Source organism: Arvicola amphibius, chromosome 7, assembly GCF_903992535.2.
Source record: "Arvicola amphibius chromosome 7, mArvAmp1.2, whole genome shotgun sequence".
NCBI lineage: Eukaryota > Metazoa > Chordata > Mammalia > Rodentia > Cricetidae > Arvicola > Arvicola amphibius.
Genome location: NC_052053.1, coordinates 40977908 through 41002704, shown reverse-complemented (window position 1 = coordinate 41002704; position 24797 = coordinate 40977908). Strand labels below are relative to the sequence as shown.

The window sequence follows — 24797 nt, the reverse complement described above, 5'->3', positions numbered from 1 at the left end:
AGTAAAGCAGGAGTTTTAGGCAATGTAGCTATTCTACACAATTTAACAATTTCTACAAAACACAGTTTCAGGTACTGTAAACATTTAGGACTTTAAATGAAATGTTCTGCTGGTACTAATTCTTATCCAGATGTATCTTTGGATAAATAACTCCATTTCACTTTTTATGTAATTTCAGTTTTTAGAAGCATTAAATTCATAAGGAAATGATCACCCTAAAAATTTTAGAGGAAGAATATTTTGAATGCCATCTTGGTGCAAGAGAATTGTCTGTATTCTGTCAATCGTGTTTTAAATAAACAGGAAGTATAAGTGGAAAAACTAGACAGGAAGTAGAAATGATGCAACAAGAACAGAAGAATTCTGGGAAGGAGGAAGTTGATTCCCCCCATTCCCGCCCAGATTACTGAAGAAGCAGGATGTGATCTGCCCCTCTGAAAAAGGTACTGAGCCACATGGCTAACATAGATCAGAATAATGGATTAATATAGCTACAAGAGCTAATAAATAGCCTGACCTAATGGGCCAATCAGCTTTATAACTTATAGCGGTCTCTGTGTGATTTTCTTTGGGACTTGCCGGCTGTGGGGAACTTGGCAGGACAGAAAACCCCAACAAGCAGCCCCCTCATGTTACACCATCTTATGCTTATATTAGTGGTTTGGGCTGTGTCTTCAATCCATTTGTTGTAATTATTGGCTGAGTTAACTGTCTCATTAAGAATCAGTAGGAAGGCATTTTAGTTACCATACCACTTCATTCGATTTCTTGGGGATGCGGTATAACTGTCAACAGACAGATATAGCAGCAATAGTGCTCCCTTTCGAAGTACTGATCATTTGTTTTATTTGGTTATTAGCTTGCCTTCTAGTTTAACATTAAATTTTCAAAAGGTTTTATTTCTTAATTTTTTGAACAGTTTATTATTGCTCCAGAAAATTGCTTATATTAATGTCATTTTCCTTAACTGAGTACTAGAAAGCAACAATGGTTTTGATAGGAATGTGTGCATATGCTTATTAAATGGGGTCTGACTTATAATATGGCAAGTGCTATCGCTGATGATTATGTAGTTTAAAGTGAAGTTATGACTTAGAAATAGATGTGGCATATGTTCTACACTACTTTAAAAATATGCTTGTGGGAAACTTGAAAAAAATGCACAAATCCTGCTTGAATTGAAGAACTGCATAAATTGACTTACAATTTTTCTTTGCATAGAAATGCTTATACCTCTTCGCATTTGAACATCAGATATTTTAAAATCTAATTTCATGTTAAAAAACACAATAAGGACAGCAGCTGCACCTACAGGATTTTTTACTTGATGTCAAACTATCTTTTATCTACTTTACATTAGTTTCTACTTATTCTATAATCTTCTTAGCCAGCCTATCCTATTTAACATGTATACAAGAAAAATCTCAATAGTTAATTGATATTACATACCATACACAAACATACCAGAAGAATATAACTGAGGGGAAAAACAAGGAAACTTCTTAAAAAGCAAGCAAACACCTAGAGTCATGTGCAGAACTGGCAAATAATTTTATTTACATAAAAATGCACACATACTTCATTTGTACACAGAAAATCTTAAGTATATATTACCCACATATTTTACAATAAATAGTATTTTACTCATGTTTCTAGATGAACACAAAAAGATGTCTCAAAATATTATTCACCAATCACAAATTTACCAAAGCACCCCAGTGAACTCAAAGGAGAAACTTCAAGCATGGACAACCACATACTAAACCAAGCACAACTTGTACAAAAAAAAGAAAATAAGACACTGCAGATATCACCAGGGAAAGAACAGAATAGAAATGTGAAATAGGGAACAGAACTGCTGGCTTTCTGAACAGTGTGATAAGAACATATTTGTTGGTTAGGACTTACCTTCCATGAGCCCTCTTTGAGTATTTTATTCAGTTGATTTTGTACAGATGAGAAGTGAGAAAGAAGTTAACATCTACTACAGAGAGAGTAATCACACATCTGGAGCCCTAAAAGCCTTCATCCTTTTGCCTCTTCTCACATAATGTCAAGTTACATCATAAAGATGGCCACCCAACCCTTCTAGAAGATGAGGACACTGAGCATAAAGTAATTTCTAAAGCTTAAGGGTATGGGCACGGTAGGTATCAGCACTTAACATTTAGAAATATCTAAATATAACTCATATTGCCACACAGATTTCTTATTCTCATTTTAGTAATTACCTAAACACACACAAAAGAAAACCTAATCTGAGGGACTACAAATAATAAGCCCATGACTGGAATTTTCTGCCCAGAAACACTTCTTTTAGATTTCAGAATTGTTCCAGGAATGTATATAAAATCAGATTACCAAATGAAGGGAATGAAGTCCTAAACTTTGATGAACATAGAACTTTAAAAGACAATCTCCCGGCATGAAAGTGTTTGAAAACATTGTCATCTTCATTTCTGTTGAGCTGATTTAGATCCACATTTGCTTATCTAATACCCTAATGGGTATGTCACACTATGACTCAAACGGAAATCATAAGGGCAAAGTGCTTTGACCACATTCTACTCAACTGCCCACATGGTAATGAGTTTGGTTCTCCTGTGAAGCCATAGTCATTAAAACTGGCACCAATACGAAGAGACAGGAGATTTAGAAAAGGTTTTGACACCAGAGGCACAATTCTTCTATTAAATACCACCTTTTCAGTTACTCCGCTGAACCTACTCTTTCTAAGGAAACCTTCCAAAGCATTTCAACAGCAGGCTCATTTGAAGAGCAATGTTTATCATGTGCACAGTTCGGTTCCTTCCTTCACACATGGCTACTACGGATGCTTCTTACAGAGAAGCGTCATTTCCAGAATGTTACCATTCACATTGTGCGACAGTTTCACAATCAGTTTGACTTTTTTGATAAAGGTACTTAACACGGAAACAAATGCACTCCATATTTGAATATATTATTTTAATTTGAAAACTGGACATGGAATTGTAGTCCACTGTCAGAAATAAAAAGGATATTTTTCCATGGAGAGCTGGGGCGGTTTCTTGGGCATTTTAGATAAATAGACACGAGTATTTCATTTCTACTACTGAGAAAAGAATCATCCAGAAGAAAGGTATGGTGTCTCACTATGGTAATTGTAGTCAGGACAAACCTTTTGCACAAGTTTATAATCAACACTGTAAAAAGCAATGTAAATGCAGATCACCTTAAAGGGTTTGGAACATAACCAGGACACATGGCTCTGTGTCTGCTCCTGGTAGCAGATCTTGGAAGGGTCGAAATTGCACAGAGCGGTCTTCTTTGCCCGATCTGTTTTTTCATACTCAATACGGCAGTTGAAAGCTTTGGATTCCTTGGTCTCCAAGGTAGACTGGGGTGATACTTCAAATTCCACTATTTTAGAAGGCGGTACCAAGCTCACTGAAACATTGCCCAGGCCTGTTGAATTGTGTCGGAAATAAACACTGAACGTTCCATTTCCGTGATCGACAATTTTCCCTGTGATGAGCAGGTTAAGTTTAACGGTCTTAATGTTAGAATGGAAGTCACCCCAGCCAAACATTTTCTTAAATTTTCCTGTTTTCACTATTGGCCGTCTTTTAGTTCTTGCCAGTGGCTCCTGAATCTCCGTGATGTTGGCCAGCCAATCCCAAAAGTTTTCCATGCTGTCTGTATATGCAGGCTTTGGACCCGGAGGTTGCTTAACAAACAGGCGCAGAGGACTGGTAATCCGCGCGTGTACCACATTTCCAACCAATGCTCCTGGAACATCTCTGTCTTCCCAGTCCACACCCTCTGTAGTGTGTATCACTTCTTCACTGTCACAGAACAGCTGTGGGGAAGAAGAAGAAAGAGAAATGTACGTTGGGACAGGCTTTGAATATAAGCATAGATTGATAGGAAAAGAAAATGAGATAATTTGGATTCCAGTGATCAGTTCACACGCAGGCATGTTCAACAACAGAAGGACAAGAGCATTTAATTCAGACACTGCAAACTGGTGAGGAAAGTTTGAAAATGCTGAGGTTAAACCGAAGTCCTCCAGCTTCGATCTTGCTGTGGTCTCCCTATCCTCAGCATTTGATTTGCAGATTGGCTCAAGTAGCGGGTTTTGGCCCTCATGTGATAAACTGTTAAATTTGTGACTATTAGTTCTTTTAGTCAAATGAGTATATAAATACCCAAAATTTCTATCAAGGAGCTATAAGACCATGTAAGTGTATAATATTAATAAATCTTTTAAATATATTTTGAAAGATTATGGCATTACATTATTCAAAGGCTTAATACATATAATTCATAGGCTTCATTAAAATTCCATCTCAAAATATGTAACAAAAATAATGATTGGTATTCAGTTTTTCATGGAAATTTTAGATGAAAAACACAATTATATATTTAGTTGCCTACATTAACAGAAAATGATATTAAAGGGTACACATTGATTAAGAGACTATATAGCTTAATATATTGTATTATAATAAAACCATACTCCAAAGAAGGATTACTAAGAAAGACCTCTATGTCTGTTCCATAGGTTCCAAAGTATTTTGGTTCAAACCATAGCCACCGAGGCAACAATTTTATTCAGATTTGACTTTTCTTTGTATTGTTTAAGCAGTAGAGATCCTCATAAATTTCCAAAATCATTTAGGTAGGTCAGTGTGGATTTTGAGGGGCAAGGTTATGACGTGTATGATGTTATAGAGTGGGGAACAGAGGCTCCTGGTGGATATATGGGTAGCATCGTATCTTAGTGGTACAACACCACTATTGTAATGATTCCAGAGAAAACTGTCAGCGTGATGAAGAGGAGGAGGAACAAAGAGAGACTGGAAGCACACACTGCTTCTCCACCCCACGCAACCTTTCAAAGCAACTGGCAAAATTCACTTTAAATTATTTTCAATAAAATTTCAGAAGAGAATAGAGACAGCACAGACTAAAAATATCACAGATCTAGTTTGAATTTGTGATGGTTCTTAATGGTCACAAAACCTTGGAAGTTTAAATTTTAGAAGAACCTAGCCAGACATGTCTTAACATATATAGTACCAGAATCACTGTGGGTTTATGTAGGCACGTGCTGAATCAATAACTTCTAGACCCATCACGGCAGCGGTGGAGCTATTACAGAGATGATACTTGTAACACTCCATTTGGCTAAGAAACTTTTTTAAAGTCCCAGATGAATTGGAATTTCCCTAGTAATCACACATTAGGGGAGGGAAAAGACTGATGCCTGGTGCCAGACATAGGATGAGCTTGTCCTCCAGGAAGAGATTGCACACAGTTCTGACAGTTAGCACATTACCTTGCTTCAGAAAGAGAGACATGCATGGTCACATCTTGACCGGGACTGCTTAGTTGTAGACACCCCTCTAGCTTTTTATTTAAACTTAATCCCTATTATCTGAGTATTCCAAAGAGACTTGGAGGAATCTGTAGATTTGTTTATTTTTCATTCTTCCAAAAGTGACCACACTGAATACATATTGCTGCTATTCTGCTTTGTTTCCCCACTAATATTTGTCTCTTTAGTTGATGTGTTGAGGATGGGTTGTTTAGCAAGGCTTGTTAGGGAAGCCAGGGCCCACTGTCTTGTACATGGTGAGCAAGCGCATTAACACTCAACTGAGGGGAAAGGTGGGAGGGGAACAGAGAAAAATGTAGAGCTCAAAAAAAAAAAAAAATCAATAATAAAAAAGAATGACGTGCTGGAAAAAAACTCAGCTGTAGTTCAGTACTTTAGCTCTTGGTTCTGATTTATTTTGATAGAGGGTATTTCCAGTTTTATCCAAGTTGGCCTTAGAATCATGAGGCTTCCTGCCTTTGCTCCTTCAAGTGTTATGAATACAGGCATGTGCCACCGTACCTGGTGTCACTACTTTTATCCCTGTGGTATTATAGATGACATATTTAGGATGGATATATATATATATATATATATATATATATATGATAACTATAGCTTTCTAATTTTGCACACTCTTGGTTATAATGAATACAAATCAAAGGTAATAGACGTTGAGTTTTTCTGGCTCCAGTGCTGACTTAGTTTCTGAAGGACTGAAAAATTTGTGTTAAATGATACATTTGAGCCACAGGGAGATCAAGACCACATGAGCAGATAAGAAGCCCAGCTTCCTTCCTGCAAGATTGGGACTATTACTACCTACTTTCAGCTATGTACTGACTTTGTGAACTTGGCCTTGCTTGGGAAATATGTCAGATACAGCTGCTGTTTGCTGAGCATCCCCTGTACATAAACTGTTCCTTTGCTACTGATCTAGACTTGACTTGGCACAACTTCAAAGCGACTTACCCCATACCTGTTTACCTTCTTCTCTTCCATACATCATATTCCTTCTGATTGCCCTTGTAAGGTGTATTTGTTTCTTACATTCTTATTTTTAAAATAATAGGGCTGGAGAGATATCTCAGTGGTTAAAGGCACTTATTATTTCAGAGGATCTAAACCCAGTTGCCAGAACCTATGTCAGGTGTCCAACAGATGTCATTAAGTCCAGCTACAGGGATTCTAATGCCTTACTCATTTAATGCACACACTAATGCACACACATGTAAATCCATACACATTTACATGAATATAAATAAGAATAATTTAAAAAAGGTTTTATTATTTCATTTCTTCATTTACTTTTGAGATTGTAATATATTTACACCAATTCCCTTTCTTACCTCCAAACCATCTCATATATCCCTCCTTGTTCTTTCAAATTCCTTGCTCATTTTTTCACTAATTTTGTTACATGTACACACATGTGCACATGCTTGCATACACATACACACACATCCATAAATACAGAAACTGAGCTTGCTCCTTCTGCATATTATTACTCGTTTGTATGTTTCATGACTGACCATATGGTGTTTCTCTCATTCTCACCGTTCCTTTCTTGTACTTCCTTGAGTGGGAATGAGGCCTCCTGGGCTTCTCTCCACCCCCTTTACTATGTGGACTATTGTGGTCTTTGTTCATCTCATGCTCAGTTCAGTTTAGGCAGTCTTGCTGGAGAGACATTACTAGGAGACACAAAATCAAAGCAAACTCACTGATCCACTGACTTCTACATTATTTCTGTTCCTACAACTATTTCTGAGCCTTAGAAGTAGGAGTTGTTTTCCAGAGGTATCCACTGGGCCTGGGCTCCACAATTCTGTAGTTGATTGGCTGTGGTTTTCTGTAGTGGTCTCTTTCTGGTGCAGAGAGAATATTTCTTGATGATCCAGACTAACACTTCAGAAGAGGGTTTCTCATGCCTGGTATAGAGGGTTTGTTAGATGATTTCACCTCTTGGGGAAATATTGTCAGTTCAATTTCATTTGAACTATAATAAATATCTATCATATTAAACCATTTAAACTTTAATTATATTTATTGTGTGTGTGTGTGTGTTTGTATTTGGAGTTCAGAGGACAGCTTCCAGGAGTTGGTTCTCTCTTTCTACCATGTAGTAATTAGGGGACTGAACTGAAGGTTTAAATCAAGCTTTGTGGCAAGCATCTTTACCCACTGACCAAATGCAGCAGGCCCTGGATTTTATAACCTTCTACCAATTTATACCTTATTGCAGTCTTTGCTACCAGAAGTTATTTGTATTTCTTTCCTTTAAGTGTTTATTGCATGTTACATGTTTTCCTGAACTTTTTCTGCTTAGAATATGTCTGTTCAATCTGTGCTTTGTTCATCCTCCCTACCAGTTTTTTTTTTTTTTTTTGAGAGCCCCTAAACATTGAACCTACTTTAGTGGCAAGTGTCTTCCAATCTTACCTAATTCTAACTAATTAGAACATGCAGTAAACCTCAGCCTCTTATGAGACCCTCCCCGTTCTGCTATGACCACTGCTGTGGCAGGTTTGAGGTTACTCTCTGCGTTAGCGTTCTATTGCTCTTCAGAGACACCATGACCACTGCATCTCTTCTAAAGGAAAACCTTTAACTGGGCTTGGTTTACAATTCAGAGGTTTGGTTCATTATTGTGGAGAGAAGGCAGCACACAGGTGGGTGTGGTACTGGAGAAGGAGCAAAGAATTCTACTACATCTGGATTGACAGGGGAGGTGGGGGGAGTCACCTGGCCTGGCCTGGCCTGGGATTGTGAAATTCCTGGTGACATACTTCCTTAACAAAGACATACCTCCTAATCGTGGCACTCCTTAATGGTATTCAAATATATGAGCCTATGGGGGAACATTTGTATTCAAACCACCAAAGTCATTAATAAAAGCAAATGGCCATTTCCTGATTTATGTAAGATATATTTTCCAAAAAAATTATAAAAGATATAACAGAATTTTACCCAAACATATGTGACTTCCTTAAGAAATATAAGTGAGGAAACAAAACAAATTTAAGTCTATCAAACAAATAAATTAGATGAGATTGTTTATATAAAGATTCACTAACTCTTGAGAAAAGATAGTCCATGTGAGATTTAAAATAAAATTCTATTCCTAAAATAATCTTTCTAACACTCTTCTTCATTTAGAAACATACCGAAGGAGTCCTTGATGTGATGGCTGGGTTAGATAAAATAATATTTAGCCAGTAGCACAAACTATAACATTTCCTTCCTGTATCCTGACTAAAAGTTTCTTATATAGGAAGTGCTTATATTATATATAGAAGTACCATTTGTGTATAAAATATCTACTTATCTCTCATCCATTTATCTGTTTCCACAGACCATCATCTCTAATCTGCTCTGGCAATATCATTAACCAAGTTGATAAAAACTGTACAATTCCACTGAGTTATTTGCACAATGCTGATTTCTGGAGCTATGTACAAATCTCAACAAGGAGTTTAGTAATAATTTTTTATTATAATTAAAAATAGAAATACATTTCTCATCATCTTGAAATGCTGATGAAACTTTCCAGACTTCTTCCTTCTCTGGTATAACATGTACATCTTCCTTTTATTATTGGCCATTACTACATGGCTTCATAACTGAGAAAGTACACTTTTGCTGACGATTCTAGCAGATCAGCTAGACGGTTGCATGATCTACGTTTCTAAAGTACATGCATATCCTCAGAAAAATTTTGTGAGGGAACACAGACTAGACATAAGTTGCATGATCTATGTTTCTAAAGTTCATGCTTACCCTCAGAAAAATCTTATGAGGGAACACAGACTAGAAAAACAAACCACAACAATGCTCCAGTTATAAGCATACAACCTTTTACACAGAGAAGCCACATGATATGGTGGGGGAAAACAACCATTTACTGACCATGGATATTATTCCCTCTTCCATTGCTCTATGAGCTGAACTCCACATTTTCTCATTTGTATCTCATGTTTATTTTGAGACAAAGAGAAGAATGATTAGAGAGCAATCTTTAGCAAAAGACTTAATAGCCAATGTTTCTCCTATGTCCAAAGGCAGACTCTCAGGACTCCTACTGAACACTGTCTCTAAAGAATTATACAAATTTGTAAGCCTCCAAAGAACTGACTAATGAGTAATTGAACACTGTGTTCTCTGCCATGTGATAAATTAGCAGCTCAGTAGAAATCCGCCTTCTCAACCAAGGAGATCAATCATCTCGTATTTGTAGTCTCACTAGCAGTGAGGTCACACCTAGATTCGAGGCACATAGAAACTCCTTTTGCTGACAAAATGTGCTTATGGATTTTTAAAAACATTTTTTATAAAATTCGGTATAAAAATGTACGAATAAAGCACCACACAGCAAAATTAACTGCTTACCCAAAGTCTATACAGCTCAGCTAACTTCTAGACAATGAAAATCGGTGCCCTGAATTGAAGCTGTGAAGCAGCTTCCTATTAAACTTTTCACTTTCGGTATTTTAAGCAGTCAGCCACCATCAAATGGAAAAAAAAAAAAGAATCCAAGACACAATTAGAACTCGAAGAACAATTCGTTTCGTATCTTCTCTTTGATTCTAAACAAATGAGTTCTGCAAGAGGACCTGCATCGGGGTAGGAACCTCCAGTCCTGAACTGTTTCTATGATAAAGTATTCTAGGAGAACACAGTACATTTCTCTTAATTTGGTAAAATTTCCCATCAAAGCAAAGTTGTTCATTGTTACCTAAAATACATGTCTGTGCCCCTTTGCTTACTTTCTCTGCTTGCTGGGGCTCTCATACCAGTATCAGTATCATCCCTGTTTTTTGTCCTATTACAACAATAATGTGAAAACACTTACCTCTAAGCACAGGACTGAGTTTTATGAAGGGGAGGAAGGAGCAAGTGTTGATCTTTATCTGTTTGAGCAGTCTCTGTTTACAACACATTCATCAAAGCTTACATAATTTATGTTTTGTTTGGATGAATCAATCTCAATAATCACACACATTAGTTATATACCGTGATATCATATTACCCTTTTCTGCTTCTTACAAAAGAATCCAAAAAGATTAATAAGAGCTCAAAATTGTCATCAATTAATTGAAGCAGTCAGAGAAAAGCAGGTAGGGTAATAAGACCATTTCATTTCAGCTCCTTTTGTCGTGGTGGTGGAGAGGGTAGCTGACAGGTTCAAGTCATTCCTCCTAACAAGCTGAAGTTGAATTTCACTGATAATTAAATGCATTTTTCTTAGAGGCAGGAAAACTGCAATGACTTTTATAGTAGCAGATGAGAGAACTGTCACCAATTACAGAAATAATTTATAAACAAAAAGGCACATTTTTCTGAAAACATCCTTTAAAAAATTTTTCAACTAGATCTGCTAGCTATTTTTAATAAGCATTTTACTTTGGGATTATTTTAGTGAATAATTTAGTGAATAAGTTGCACGCTATGAAGTGTTTCAGTGTGCGCTGCTCACTTTTCCTTCACTGTGCTCAGTGTCTTCCACTGTTGCGATGCACCTCTCGTAAGCAGTGAGGTACCAACACTGACGCACATCAGCTCCAGGCCTAAAATTTCCCTATGGTTCCCCTCACCAGCCACTGTGTATTCCAGGATCAAACTGAGTCATTGTGATTCCCTACTCAGCTTGTCTCACATAGGACAGTTGCTCCGATATTGGTGGTTTGCCATTACTTTGATTGTTTGGAGGAATGTTGGATGCATGAATTTTAAAATGCTCCCCAACTTTGGTGTGTCTGCTTTTTTTTTTTTTTTTTTTTTTTTTTTTTTTTTATGGTTAGGTTAAACTGACGCCTTTGCTGGAAGCACTTGAATGCTAGTGCCACTTTCAGCCCTTTAGCTGAAGGGTCTCTGCTAGCAAGACGACTTAACTGCTGTTAATGCTGATATTCTGCTTAGGTAGGGAAAATCCTGATGAAAAGTGTTTTCATTCAGAATTATCATGAGGCTTGGATCTCTAAAACAAACCATTTGGGCCTTTGAAGCCCAATGGTTTTAAACATGTGTGTTCTGACTTAGCAGGAAAACATTAGTATTAACATTTCCTGTTTAACAAAATAGAGAGTCTAGAAAAATACACAAATAGATCCCAAGCATATTGTTTTGACAGAATTAAGTTATTGATTCATTTATTTTTGTCCATACCTAAGATCACAAGAATGCTTACGGCACGCACTGATACACTAGCTTTCAAATCACTGGACGGATACAAATGGTGGAGTGTGCTGATAGAGCCTGTCTATCGTAAGAAGGCGTATGTGAGCATAACCATTTGCAGCTGTATATACACAATAATCGAAATAACTGTGCCGAGTCAAGAATGAATAGAAGAGACTGAGGAAAATGAGCTCAGTCAGATGCGGTAAGATCAACGATCAGAAGAGCTGGACAGAAACAGGAAACCATGTCATTTTCCTAACACCTTTTACAAAACTGTTCTGTTGTTATAGCTTTTGCTTAGCAAAAAAAAAAAAATGATAACAACTCAAAAAAATAAAATAGCTCTTTAAAGCTATGAAGGGGCTGGTGAGACGGACAATGAGTGTGGATGAGTCAAGTCTATCTGTAGGTACTTGGCTAAGCAGGGGGAGGGTGCAGTGCAGAGGAGCAAGGAGAACCTGAATCCCCTTCAAATAAGCATCCACCACGTTGTAATCACCTATTCAACATACTTTCCAAATGTATTATTCTGGGTGCCTAAGACTGTGCTCTCCGACCTGGAAGTTTAATACTGAAAAGGACAGTTTGTCTGTTCTTGCAGAAGTCACACCAGTTTTATGGCCTTTCACAACTGTGAAATGTGCTATAGTGGACTTGTGAGTTGCAACTCAGTGCTGAGGAGGAGATGACCATTGTAGGCCTTACAAGTATAATTTTTTACAAGACTGGTGATAGAAACATTAAAGACATAGCCATCCCAATTAAAGAAACACGGGCAGTACAGTAGAAAGGACTGAGCCGAGCTGGACAGTTAATATCAATTTTATTCAGATAGAGAAAGAAATTAAAGATGTTCCACTGGATAGTTGAAAGTGAATGAATTAGTGACTAGATAAAGAAATTATATACCTCTGCGACTAAATAGAAATTCTGTATTGATAGGTTTCTAGCTACTAATGAGAATACAATGAGATTATGGATAAATTTTCTTGCGAAAAGCTAATGAGAAGCTATTATTGTGACATACACATGGCCTGTTGCTCATCGTGTTCTGAATTCCTGGCTTTCAAATGCAGTTTTAGAAGAAATGACCTTATCAGGTCTTGTCTTTCCCCTTTACACATCCAAAGAATGATGAAGAGTTTGTAATATACTTTCCGAGGTTCAGAAACAGACAGACTTTGGCCATGATTGTCATTATCATCTTTCAAAGTTCTATATAGGCTTGATAGTTCAGTGTTACTTGTTAATGAATGGGACTTGTTCTAAATAAAGAAGTATACTTCAGATTTGCCAGTGTATTTACAAGGGTCTAAGAAATCTGCTAATAGGCAACAAATCTAACTAATATTCTTGATTGCCATTGGATACATTAGTGTCAATATCTAAGAGAAAACAAAATAATAGAATTGTTCCTACAGCTAGTATATCAAAGAGGCGTTATCAACAAAGCTTTTTTTGAAATTTTACTTAATTTACTATTAATGGGAGGGAGAGACTACCACGATGCTCACAGTGAGGTCTGGGCGATTTTATGGACTTGGTTGTCTTCTTCCACCTTCATGTGATACCAGGGATAAAACTCAGGTTGACAAGCTTGTGAAGTATGTGCCATTACCCACCAACGATTTCGCTGGCCCCAAGGTTTCAGGTGTCCATCTTTGCATCGAACAATTATATTTACAGTTTATATTACCTTACTTCAAAATACTCACTGTAACAGTGCAGCACACAACACATTGCATAGATTACCTGCTGTTAAAAAGGAATCCTTATGGGTTATAATTATATACAGCACACCAATAATTTGTATCCTTTTATTTATAAAAGAAGAAAATCCTGACTCTACAGGAAAAATAGCAATGAACTATATGTTTTCTTGTATGTAACAAACTGTTTATTTTCACTTTTTTAAAAATAAGGAATATAGCAATGCTACAACATATAAATTAACAAAGTTCTAAACAAATAAGTTTTGGAGAAAGCTGTATTGGGCTTCTTGAACACCCCAGATCTTAGTCATTTTCTTTCAATGTGACAACCATTGCTAAGTAGAAGGGAGGAGAGAATAAATGGTTTGCTTGATGAATTTGGCTACAGCACTATAATTATTTAATCTATATAGTTAGCAACTAATTATTTCACTGGGTGTCCTTGTTTAAGGCAAGAGCTCTACACTGGTCACTGTTATATAACCAAAAGGTGACTCGCAGATCACTTTATAGCTGAAAAATGGAACCGATAATGAAATGTGTTCTGTAGCCTCATTTTTGTTGCTTGTATATAACTGACATAATTGGATTACTTTAATAATCCTGTCCCATTCCTTGCATTTAAAACAAAATGACAACTTGCTTAGCAGAAACCACACACACACACACACACACACACACACACACACACACACACAGAGAGAGAGAGACAGAGATAGAGACAGAGACACACAGAGAGAGACAGAGAGACAGATACAGAGAAAGAGAGAGAGAGAGAGAGAGAGAGAGAGAGAGAGAGAGAGAGAGAGAGAGAGAGAGAGAGAGAGAGAGAGAAGTGGTCAGCTTATTAATATATCTTGAAAAACATTCTCTCTGAGGAGAGAATTTTCTAGAATATCATCCATACAGTCATGAGCCTACTGGACGCATGCAATGCTTTATTGATGACAAATGCTACAGCTTGTCTGAGAGTAATATTTCCAGTGCTTCATTACAAAACCATCACAGCAGATTAAGGGAGGAAACAGTGAAATGAAGAATAACAGAGTCAGACATCTGTCGATATACTAATTGCACATATTAATATTTCATGGCATTGTTTCAAAATTCATTTTGCCTTTAAAAACAGAAACGAAAGCTAAACAGTAATCATCATTTCTGCTGAGAGTCACATGTTCATTTTATCTTTAGAAAATTTTTAATAGTTTTTACAGTTTTCTAAATTGATGCAGGAACTAAATAACAGGAAATACAGATCTGAAGACAGAAGTCTCATCAGTAAAAGCCAAAAAGTTCAATTGCAATGTTTGGCAGTAGTTTTACTGCTAAGGTTAAATACGGCAATTCTTATTTTATCTATATGATGGTAATCATTGACAGAAATACCATGCTCATTAAAAATTCTGTACAAGTATCTGTGTACACATTGGGTCACTTTAGATTGGATGTTCACGAGAGACTGTCACAGCTGTGGAGGTGACATGTAAGCTCACATGTGGAAGATTATCTGGGTCTCATTGTTGATGTGGCAGGAGTAAAATAGGCAGAAGGAAAATGTGTGGGAAGGGAGACTGATGGCAAAACAAAGCTCAGAAAAATTCCAATAGTTGGGTTAAAATGGTTTGTGAGGGCAAGGGCAGAGACATATAGAAAAGGTAGGGAGGTATCAGGTCATGGGGGCATTAATCTAAGTATGTTACTTGTTGGAAGTGTTTAATAAACATGTGTTGAATTTTTATAAGATAAAAGTATTTCAACCAGAAAAGTATACAGATAATATTGGTGGTGCAATTAAAATTAAGAGTTTGAAACAGTGGTGTCTATACTTTCATTTGAATGCTATTTCAGCAACTTACATTAAGCTGACATAAAACTAGCTAGGACAGGAATTATTGCATCAGGGAAATGATCATTTACTGTTGTAATCAGCTAATAATTCACTAATTTATGTAGTCTTGGGATGTGAGTAGCTAGTTATGAATTCTAGTTACACAGAGGAATACAGAAGTCATCAGAACTTTCCCTACACACAATGCAGTCCAAATGTAGATTGATCCAGAGAGAGCTATCAAGAGAGTTCATCTTAGGGCCTTTTCATTTATAGTGCCCACACAAAACCATGGGTCTGAGTTTGGTATTTTAAAGATTTTATAATGCTTGCTGAGGAGTGTTTTTTTTTTTTTTTTTTTTTTAAAAATCCAGTTCTATGCACTAGATCTTTCTGAGTATCTCCACCTGAGTATAGTCTAGTGCTTAATTCCACAGGGGATTTTTTTCTGACAATGTTTGCCAGAGCAGCAGTAACTCCCTTCTAGATTGATGTTTTATAATTAGTGAACTGTGCATTCATATAAACTCTTAAAATGTTAATTTTATCTCCAAGTTTCTTTAACACATCTTAATATCAGAAACCAATATACAAAGAGTAAATCACAAGGGTGAGCCTGAATCCAATGTGACCGGTTTCTTTGTAAGGAAAGGAAAGAATTCAAATAGAAAGCCATGAGCAGACATCATTATAGTTAGCGGCACAGAGTCAGACAAGGCCTGTCGTAGCTAAAGAAGGCCTGGTTCTACTGAAAATGAGGAAAGGAAACTGACTTCTTTCATTTGAGTCAGCAGAGTGTATGAGCTCCAGCCAGCACTTTTCCTGTGGCCAGAAAACTTTGAAGGAATAATTTCTGCTTATTTCATTTGTAGGTTTATAATATGGTGTCCCCTTATCTTCAGTTTCATTTTTGTAATCTTGAGTGCATGTGGTGAAACAAAATCTGAAATTATCAGTGTTTATATAGACTCTTTCAAAAGGGACCACCTTCATACAGCTTCTGTAGCAGCAAAAGGGTGCAATCGTTCTATTCTATAAGTACGATTTTGTCAGACCTTACTCTGTATAGCTTATCAATTAAACTTTACCTTGGTCTCACCAGCTAACACATAAGACACCCTTTCCCTGGAAATGCATCGGCCACGTGGTCAGATTATCAGGTCGATGATTTTCACTCTCTTTCTATCCTTCAGTTCCAATCCCCAGTCTTATCCCCAGCATGGTAACTGATTGCCTGCTGCAACCTCCTTTTCCCCTCTGTACCCACATCCTCTCCTATAGTCTTTCTTCCTTGCTCTATCCTTCAGTTTCAGCCTCCAATACCCTAAGCACTCTCTTTTGGAAACCTGCTGGGCACAGTGTCCAGAGGATCAGTTAGATGGTCTTCACTCTCTTTCTGGTCCTCCAATTCCAATCTCCCAGTCTCATCCCCACCTTTGCAGCAGACCACTTGGAACAGCCTGTCTTCTCTCTCTTTCTCCATCCCCTATGGACTCCACAGATCTTCATGGCAGACCCAGCTTTCTCCTTTTCTGTGGACCTTCTCAGCATCCCCCGTCTCTCCTAGTCCATTCTCATTTTTGCTTGGCCACTCCAAATATTTTGAAACAAATCCTATCTTGAAACCTCAGTGGCCACAAGTGACAGGGACTCAGAATCACTCTCAACCAGGCAACCCACAGCCAAAACCTCAGATCCAGAGAGAGCAACAGAAACCAAAGAAATCAGAAACCCACTCAACAAAGACAAGACCATATTTCAACACATAAAAATCCAGATGCCTAGACATCTGGCACAATCCAATTACAATCAGGATGTTATGTCTCTACTACAGCCCAGTAACTCCACTACAGTAGACCCTGAGAAGGCAATGTATATGAAACAGAAGATAAGGACCGCAAAATAGGTATTGTGAATGTGCTCATGCACCATAAGGAAGATATGAATAAATCCATAATGAAATCTATGAAATAACAAATAAACAGTAGAATGAAATAGAAATTGAATCACTCAAAAACCCTAAACTGATATAAACTGGAAATGAAAAATTTAGGAACTCCAACAGGCAATGTTCACCAGCAGATTACAAGAGACAGAAAAAAAGACCCTCAGGCAAGATAGAAAAAATTGGTCACCTCGGTAAGAGAAAACGTTACATCTAAAAACATCAAGACACAAAATATGCAGGAAATCTGGGAATGAAAAAAATTAAGAATAGTAGGAATAGAAGAAGGAGAAGAAATCCAGGACAAAGACATAAAAAATATGTTTACCAAAATCACAGGAAATTTCCCTAACCTAAAGAAGGAGATATCAACGTAAAAGTAGACCTGACAATAAAAGACTTTTCCCATGATAATAAAACCAAAAAGGCAAATGTGCAGAACAAAGAAAGAATATTAAAATATGCAAGGGTAAAATACCAAGCAGCATATAAAGGTAGAGCTATTAAAAAAGCACCTGAAGATGAAATCTACACAACTCATTGAACTCATAATTCACATTGATGCTCACCTAAAGCCTTTACCCATACATGATCTAGTTCATGGTACTGAAAGGTACTCTCTGAATGCTACCAAAGGAGAAAGTTAAACACTAAAACCAGCTACAAACCCATTTTAATTACAATGAAGACCTGCATGCAGGATGAGCTAGGGTCATGCTTTGGGACCAATGAGTATCTAATCAGAAATAAGCCCAGTCCATGAGACGGAACCCATTCTCTACACTGCTTAGGTGGCCTAGAATCTGAGACTAGATGGGTCAGGGATTTAGGAGAAAACCAAATACTACTATTCTTCGAAAGCAACATAGCAATAAATGAATCCTAACAACATCCTGCTATATTAAAAGATCAGTGTCTTGTTCAACAATTATCACAGAAGCTTCCTGTAGCAGTGGACGAGAATAAATCGAGAGACCCACAGCTGAACAATGTGTAGAGTTCTGAGACATTGGAACACTAGACATAAACTGGATGTCTCCATCAATGCCCCTCTGTAAGGCCTTAGGGAACCCTGCAGAAGAAAAGATGAAAAGAGTGTGAGATAATCAGAGGACACCAAGGAAACAAGACCTGATAAATAGAGCGGGGTGGATGCAAATATGAATTCACAGAGACTGTGGCAACATGGACAGGGCTTTCATGGGTCTGGACCTGATTGCGGATGGGGAGTCTCAGTGCTAAGAGTGGAAGTGGACACAAGCTGCCATCCCTAATTCAGAAACTACCTCAAGGTGATAATTGTCTGCAAAGGAAAAACTTAGTTTTCTCTAACAGAGTCTCACTGACTATGTAAACCACTCCTAAAATGGCGGGACCCATGCATGGCTGTAGATGCCCAACACAAAATGAACTCACTGGCATTTTGGGAGGTTCTTTGTCCCATAATGCATTGTTGGAGCTATTTTTTTGTTTCATTAACCATATAGGTTTTGTGCACGTGTGCGCGCACACACACACATTTCCAGTTTTCTGTTTTTCTGAGATTTCTGTGAGTGACAATACACATTCTAAAAGACCAGCAGGGCCAATCTAGACTAATATACCCAGACATATGTACCATTATAGTTAAAGGAGGAACAAAATCTTTCCATGATATAAAGAAAACAAAAACATTGATACATAAAGAAATAAAACTCTGTAAAAGACAGAATACATTATATTAGACTGGACAGAGAAATTCTTATAGCTAAGAGGCCTTGAATAAAAATGCAAAGCTATAATAACTGCACACAAAATACCACTGAGAACACAACCAAGAACACTAAAAATCAACAAGACAATGCCTTCAAACAACACAACACTTCAATAGTAACTTTAAATATTAACAGTCTCAGTTCTCTAGTCAAAAGTCACAAGATAGCTGAACCAAACACAAAACAAAAACTATGTATCTGTTATTTATAAGAAACACAGCTTTAAGCTAAGTTTAATGATGCATGCCTTTAATCCCAGCACTCAGGAGGCAGAGACAGGTGCATCTCTGAGCTCAAAGCCAATCCGGTTTACCTATTGAGTTCCAGGAGAGCCAGAGCTAAATAGTAAGACACTGTCTTGAAAACAAACAAACAAACAAACAAACAAACAAACAAATAAATGGAAAAAGTCACAGCTTTAGAGATATCACTGCCTTATAACAAAAGAACTGACAAAAGTGCTCAAATCAAATGGGACTGAGAAGTAAACAGTTACTGTTATCATAATGCTAACATAATGCATAAAGATAGACTTTCAACTAAAACTAATCAGAATAGGTAAAGGACACTTTGTTCTAATCAAGGGAACAACCAATCAAGAACACATTACTATTCTAAATAACTTCTCAGCAAACTCTTCAACACCCAGTTTCATAAAACATGTGCTACTCTATTTAAATACATAGATAGACACAAGCAATTAATAGGTTATTTCAATACCCTGCTTTCTCAGATAAACAAGTGATCTGTACAAAAATAAATGCCAAAATTAAGTGATATCATACATTAAATGGACCTAACGGGTATCTACAGAAGATTCCACACAAACACTAAAGAAAATATATTCTACTCAGCAGTACATGGCAGATTCTCTATACTAGACCACATCATGGGATGCAAAACACATATTTAAAAATTTGGAAAGTCTGAAATAATTCTATGCAAATGAAACTTAAAATTGGCAACAAAGACATCTCAAATTAAAACACAAACAGATCAAACAACTCATCACTGAATAATTACTGGATCAAAGAAGAAAAAAGAAAGAATCCTGAAATTCCCCGAAACTAAATGAAAAGGAAACTACAAACAAATGAATAATGTAGCAGATGTAAGTAGGTTTCTACTTTGCTGGCGATGTAAATTTGCAGATCTTTACTGGAAGATAGTTTACATTATTCAGAAAAGTCTAAAAATCCTCATTCTAGGTCATGAAATAATTAATTGCACTTTTTTTGATTTTTCGAACAGGGTTTTGCTGTAGCTATCGAATCAGTCCTGGAACTCACTCTGTAGACCAGGCAGGCCTCAAACTCACAGAGGTCCACCTGCCTCTGTCTCCTGAGTGCTGGGATTAAAAGGGTGCACCACTATGGCTTGGCTTAATAGCACTTCTAAAGTGTTATCCTTATAAAAATTTTTACGCCATCACCTGTAGCAGATATGTGTATGATGTGATTAACTATTTATACTGTGGCAGCATGCAAACAGGCAAAATCTCTAAAATATAAAGATAATTGTGCAGATATTCTTTGATATAACTACTAAAACTCTTATTTTCTAGTATTTCTAAATGATGATATATTTTAATATTGCCTTTTTAAACGATTTCTTAAAATATCTATATAACTGTTCCTGAGTTATTATTTCAATATGCTGATATATAGCAAACATGGGGGAAATTAAAGTGAATATTCTAAATAATTATAAGACAGAAAGTTCACAGATGGTTTCCCTCTTAAATTCAATCTGCATGTATATTTTGAAAACAACCTAAGTAAGCCATTATAAATTGAATCAATGTCTTCTAAATAAGATGACTACAATGTATGTAGCCCAATGTTAACAGATTCTAAATTGCTGTCTATCAGAGGCTTGTTTACTCTTCTAGATCCTGGTGGACTTGGAAAGATGAACTTTATGATTAGAGAATAAACAATTATGCACTTTATTTATTTATTTTACCAATGCTGGCTAGCACAATACCAAGATAGACTAGGATTGTCAACCAATGTTTATTGTGATGAAGTGGAAATGAAAATTATTGAAAGCATATAAAGATACTTGCATGTGAATAAACATATAATTTAAAAATAAAAGAAAATACAAGATACTGTCTTAAGTTATTCAAGAAATATATACAAATTTCAACCACTTAAATAGAAAGAAAAACAACACAAGCAAATTCCTTTTGCAGTTGTCATAGAGAGTATAGATCTACGGACTGCTCAGAAGTCTTTTCTTTTATAATTTTGGTTTTTCAAGACAAGGTTTATCTGTGCAGCCCTAGCTGACCTCGAACTCACAGAAATCTGCCTGCTTCTACCTCCCAAGTGCTGGTATTAAAATCATGCACCGCCACTGCCCAGCTATGCTAAGAAGTCTTAATTAGTAATTATGCTTACCTCTAAGCTTGATACCCTGAGTTCTATCCCAGATATCCACATAATGGAATAAGATAAGTAAATGACCCACGTTTATAGGAAGTCCTTCTGTATATGAGTTGCCTTTATTGGTTAATGAACAAAGAAGTGGCTTTCAGACAATGGCTTAACAGAATATTGCCAGGCTGGAAGATCTATCTATCTATCTATCTATCTATCTATCTATCTATCTATCTATCTAGATATAGGTATAGATATAGATAGACAGAGATATCTATCTATCTATCTAGATATAGGTATAGCTATAGATATAGATAGGTAGAGATAGATAGATATATAGATAGATAGATAGATAGATAGATAGATAAAGTAGGCAGAGTCAAGAAGACGCCATGAAATAATGCAATGAGTCTAAAGAATACACATTTTGATGCATTTGAAGATGAGAGCAATAAATATTGTCAGAAGAATGACTGAGAAAACATAAACACATGCCTGAAAGAAATGACAAAGATGGTCTAGGACTGAAAGTCTGAATTCAGTGACAAAATAGAAATATTGAGGGCTTAAACAGAAATGAAGAGGAAATAAGAAATTCAACTCAGTGAGAAAACTCAGGGCTAAAAAACAAAGGGAGAAACCAGAATAATAGGATTTGAAGATAAAACAGAGGAACTGAACTAGCTGGGGGCGTCTTCCTGGACACCTGGGAACCCCTCTAGAGTCAAGTCTCTGCCAACCCTAGAATGGCTCCCTTAACTAAGATATATAATTCCTTGTTCCCATATCCACCCTTCCTATATCCCAACCATCCTATTCCCCCAAGCTCTTCCCATCCTCCACTTCACACTTTTCTCTCCCCATCCCCCCATCCCTCCATCCCCCCCACCCCCATATTCCCATTTTTTGTCCGGCAATCTTGTCTACTTCCAATATCCAGGAGGATAACTATATGTTTTTCTTTGGGTTCACCTTCTTATATAGCTTCTCTAGGATTTTTTTATGAATTATAGGCTCGATGTCCTTTATTTATGGCTAGAAACCAATTATGAGTGAGTACATCCCATGTTCATCTTTTGGGGCCTGGGTTACCTCACTCAGGATGGTGTTTTCTATTTCCATCCATTTGCATGCAAAATTCAAGATGTCATTGTTTTTTTACCGCCAAGTAGTACTCTAATATGTATATATTCCACACTTTCTTCATCCATTCTTCCACTGAAGGGCATCTAGGTTGTTTCCAGGTTCTGGCTATTACAAATAATGCTGCTATAAACATAGTTGAACAAATGCTTTTGTAATATGATTGGGCATCTCTTGGGTAAATTCCCAATAGTGGGATTGCTGGGTCCTGGGGTAGGTTGATCCCAAATTTCCTGAGAAACCTCCACACTGCTTTCCAAAGCGGTTGCACAAGTTTGCATTCCCACCAGCAATGGATGAGTGTACCCCTTACTCCACATCCTCTCCATCAAAGGCTATCATTGGTGTTTTTGATTTTAGCCATTCTGACAGGTGTAAGATGGTATCTCAGCGTTGTTTTGATTTGCATTTCCCTGATTGCTAAGGAGGTTGAGCATGCCCTTAAGTGTCTTTTGGCCATTCGAACTTCTTCTGTTGAGAATTCTCTGTTCAGTTCAGTGCCCCAATTTTTAACTTGGGCAGCTGAGGAGAGGGTGCCAGAAATGTCCAGATCCTATTGTCATACTCATGAATATCTTGCATATCACCATAGAACCTTCACCTGGCATTGGATGGAGAAAATGACAGAGCCCCACATAGGAGCACCAGACTGAGCTCTCAAGGTCCTGATGAAGAGCAAAAGGAGGGAGATCATGAGCAAGGAAGCCAGGACCGCGAGGAGTGCTTTTACCCACTGAGACTGTGGGACAGATCTAACGGGAGACCACCAAGTCCAGTCGGAATGGGACTGATGGAACAGGGGACCAAACCGGACTCTCTGAATGTGGCTGACGGTGGAGGAGGACTGAGAAACCAAGGACAATGGCAATGAACATGAACTCTACAGCATGGATGGGCTCACTGTGAGCCTTGTCAGTTTGGTTGCTCACCTTCCTGGACTTAGGGGGAGCTGGGAGGACCTTGGACTAAACATAGTGAAGGGAATCCTGATGGCTCTTTGTCTTTGGAGAGGGGTGGAGTGGGGGTATGGGTGGAAGGGAGGGGAGGGAAGGGGGAGGAGAAGGGGAGGAGATGGAAATCTTGAATAAAAAAATGAGAAAAAAAATAGAAAAAAAAACAGAGGAACTGAGTTGGTTAGGCAAAGGTTGTAAAAAATATTTTTTTTTTTTATTTTCAGTGTATGAATGTTTTGCTAGGATGCATATAAATTTCTGGTGCTTCTGGAGGTCAGAAGAGAGAACCATATCCTGTGGTCCTGGGCATAGGGATTGCTGTGAGCCATCGTACAAGTGTGAGAAACCAAACCCATGTCCTCTGCAAGAGCAACAAATGCTCTTAGCCACTGAGCCATAATTTCAGTCAAGCAGTATGAAAAAAATTAAAAACACATTAAAGGAACATGAAGAAACCATGGGACATCATGAAAAACAAAATCTTTAAATTATAGGTACAATATGAACCACAACAATACCAGAATAGCATAGCAACCCCAATGATAACAGCAGCACACACCCCTTGATAGTTCTCTGATTGGACTCAAGACCAGTTCAACAAAAAGGAAGTCATACCTAGCACTAGAAACTGAGTCAACGCCTGGTGAAGTGATGTGCTGAGGACTGGGCTGAGGCAAGGCTTTCTCTAAGGCCTGGTGTATGCAGAAGGAATGCAGTTCCTTCTCAAAATCAGGAATATGCTTGGCAGTGTCAACAATAGCCTAAGACTAGGGCCTCGGGAGCTTTTCCCTGAGATCCTGATATAGGGAGAAGGAAAACACCTTTTTCTCTAAAACCAGGAGTATGTTTGACAGAGTTGCTAGTAGTCGGGGCCCAGGTCTTTGAGGACACTGTGGCTTTAGAACCCGAGATTCCAATGTTTTCCACTATATGGGGCTGATTATCCTAAAGCTGCAGGGTGTGTGGTCTGTAATATTTTTGAGATTTTCTGTGTTCTCACTGTGCAACACTGTTGGATTAGCATCCTGCTGAATTTGTATACCACAGTTTGATAGTTTCTCCTTACTTTGTAGATGTCTCCCATTTTATTCCATTTCTTCATTGGAAATGGTATATAAAATTCCACATTTCTTAATAAGCTTGCTTGACTTAAGGCATGAGTTACACAAGGCCTTCTGATCCTAGTATTTTTCTCCTCTATCTTCTATCTAGGACACTTTATTCTAATTGAGGAAATAATCAACACAAGAAACATCATAATACTGAACATATGGAGCACATAGTTTCATAAAAAGTACACTATAGGAATTAAAGACATGGAGTAACAGCAACCCAAACATAGTAGGTGATTTCAAGAGCCAACTCTCTCTGTAAACTAATAATCTGAACAAAGCATAAACAAGCAAACAAAAATCAGAATGAAATAACATATATCAAATATACCTAATGTACATATACAAAGTATTTTACACAGGCGAATGTATGTTTTACTTGGCAATTTATGAGAGTTTTTTAAAAAAAATAAACCACATCTTG

At 37.3% G+C, this 24797-nt stretch overlaps 1 protein-coding gene across 1 annotated transcript in view; it reads right to left on the bottom strand.

The window, feature by feature from the left end:
* Window positions 1–3106: 3106 nt before the first annotated feature.
* Window positions 3107–24797, bottom strand: part of Nxph2 (neurexophilin 2) — a 48264-nt gene continuing 26573 nt past the window's right edge. Inside the window, exon 4 of the mRNA XM_042055374.1 lies at window positions 3107–3841. Within this exon, the coding sequence (XP_041911308.1) occupies window positions 3107–3841 (735 nt within the window). The remainder of the gene's footprint in view (window positions 3842–24797) is intronic.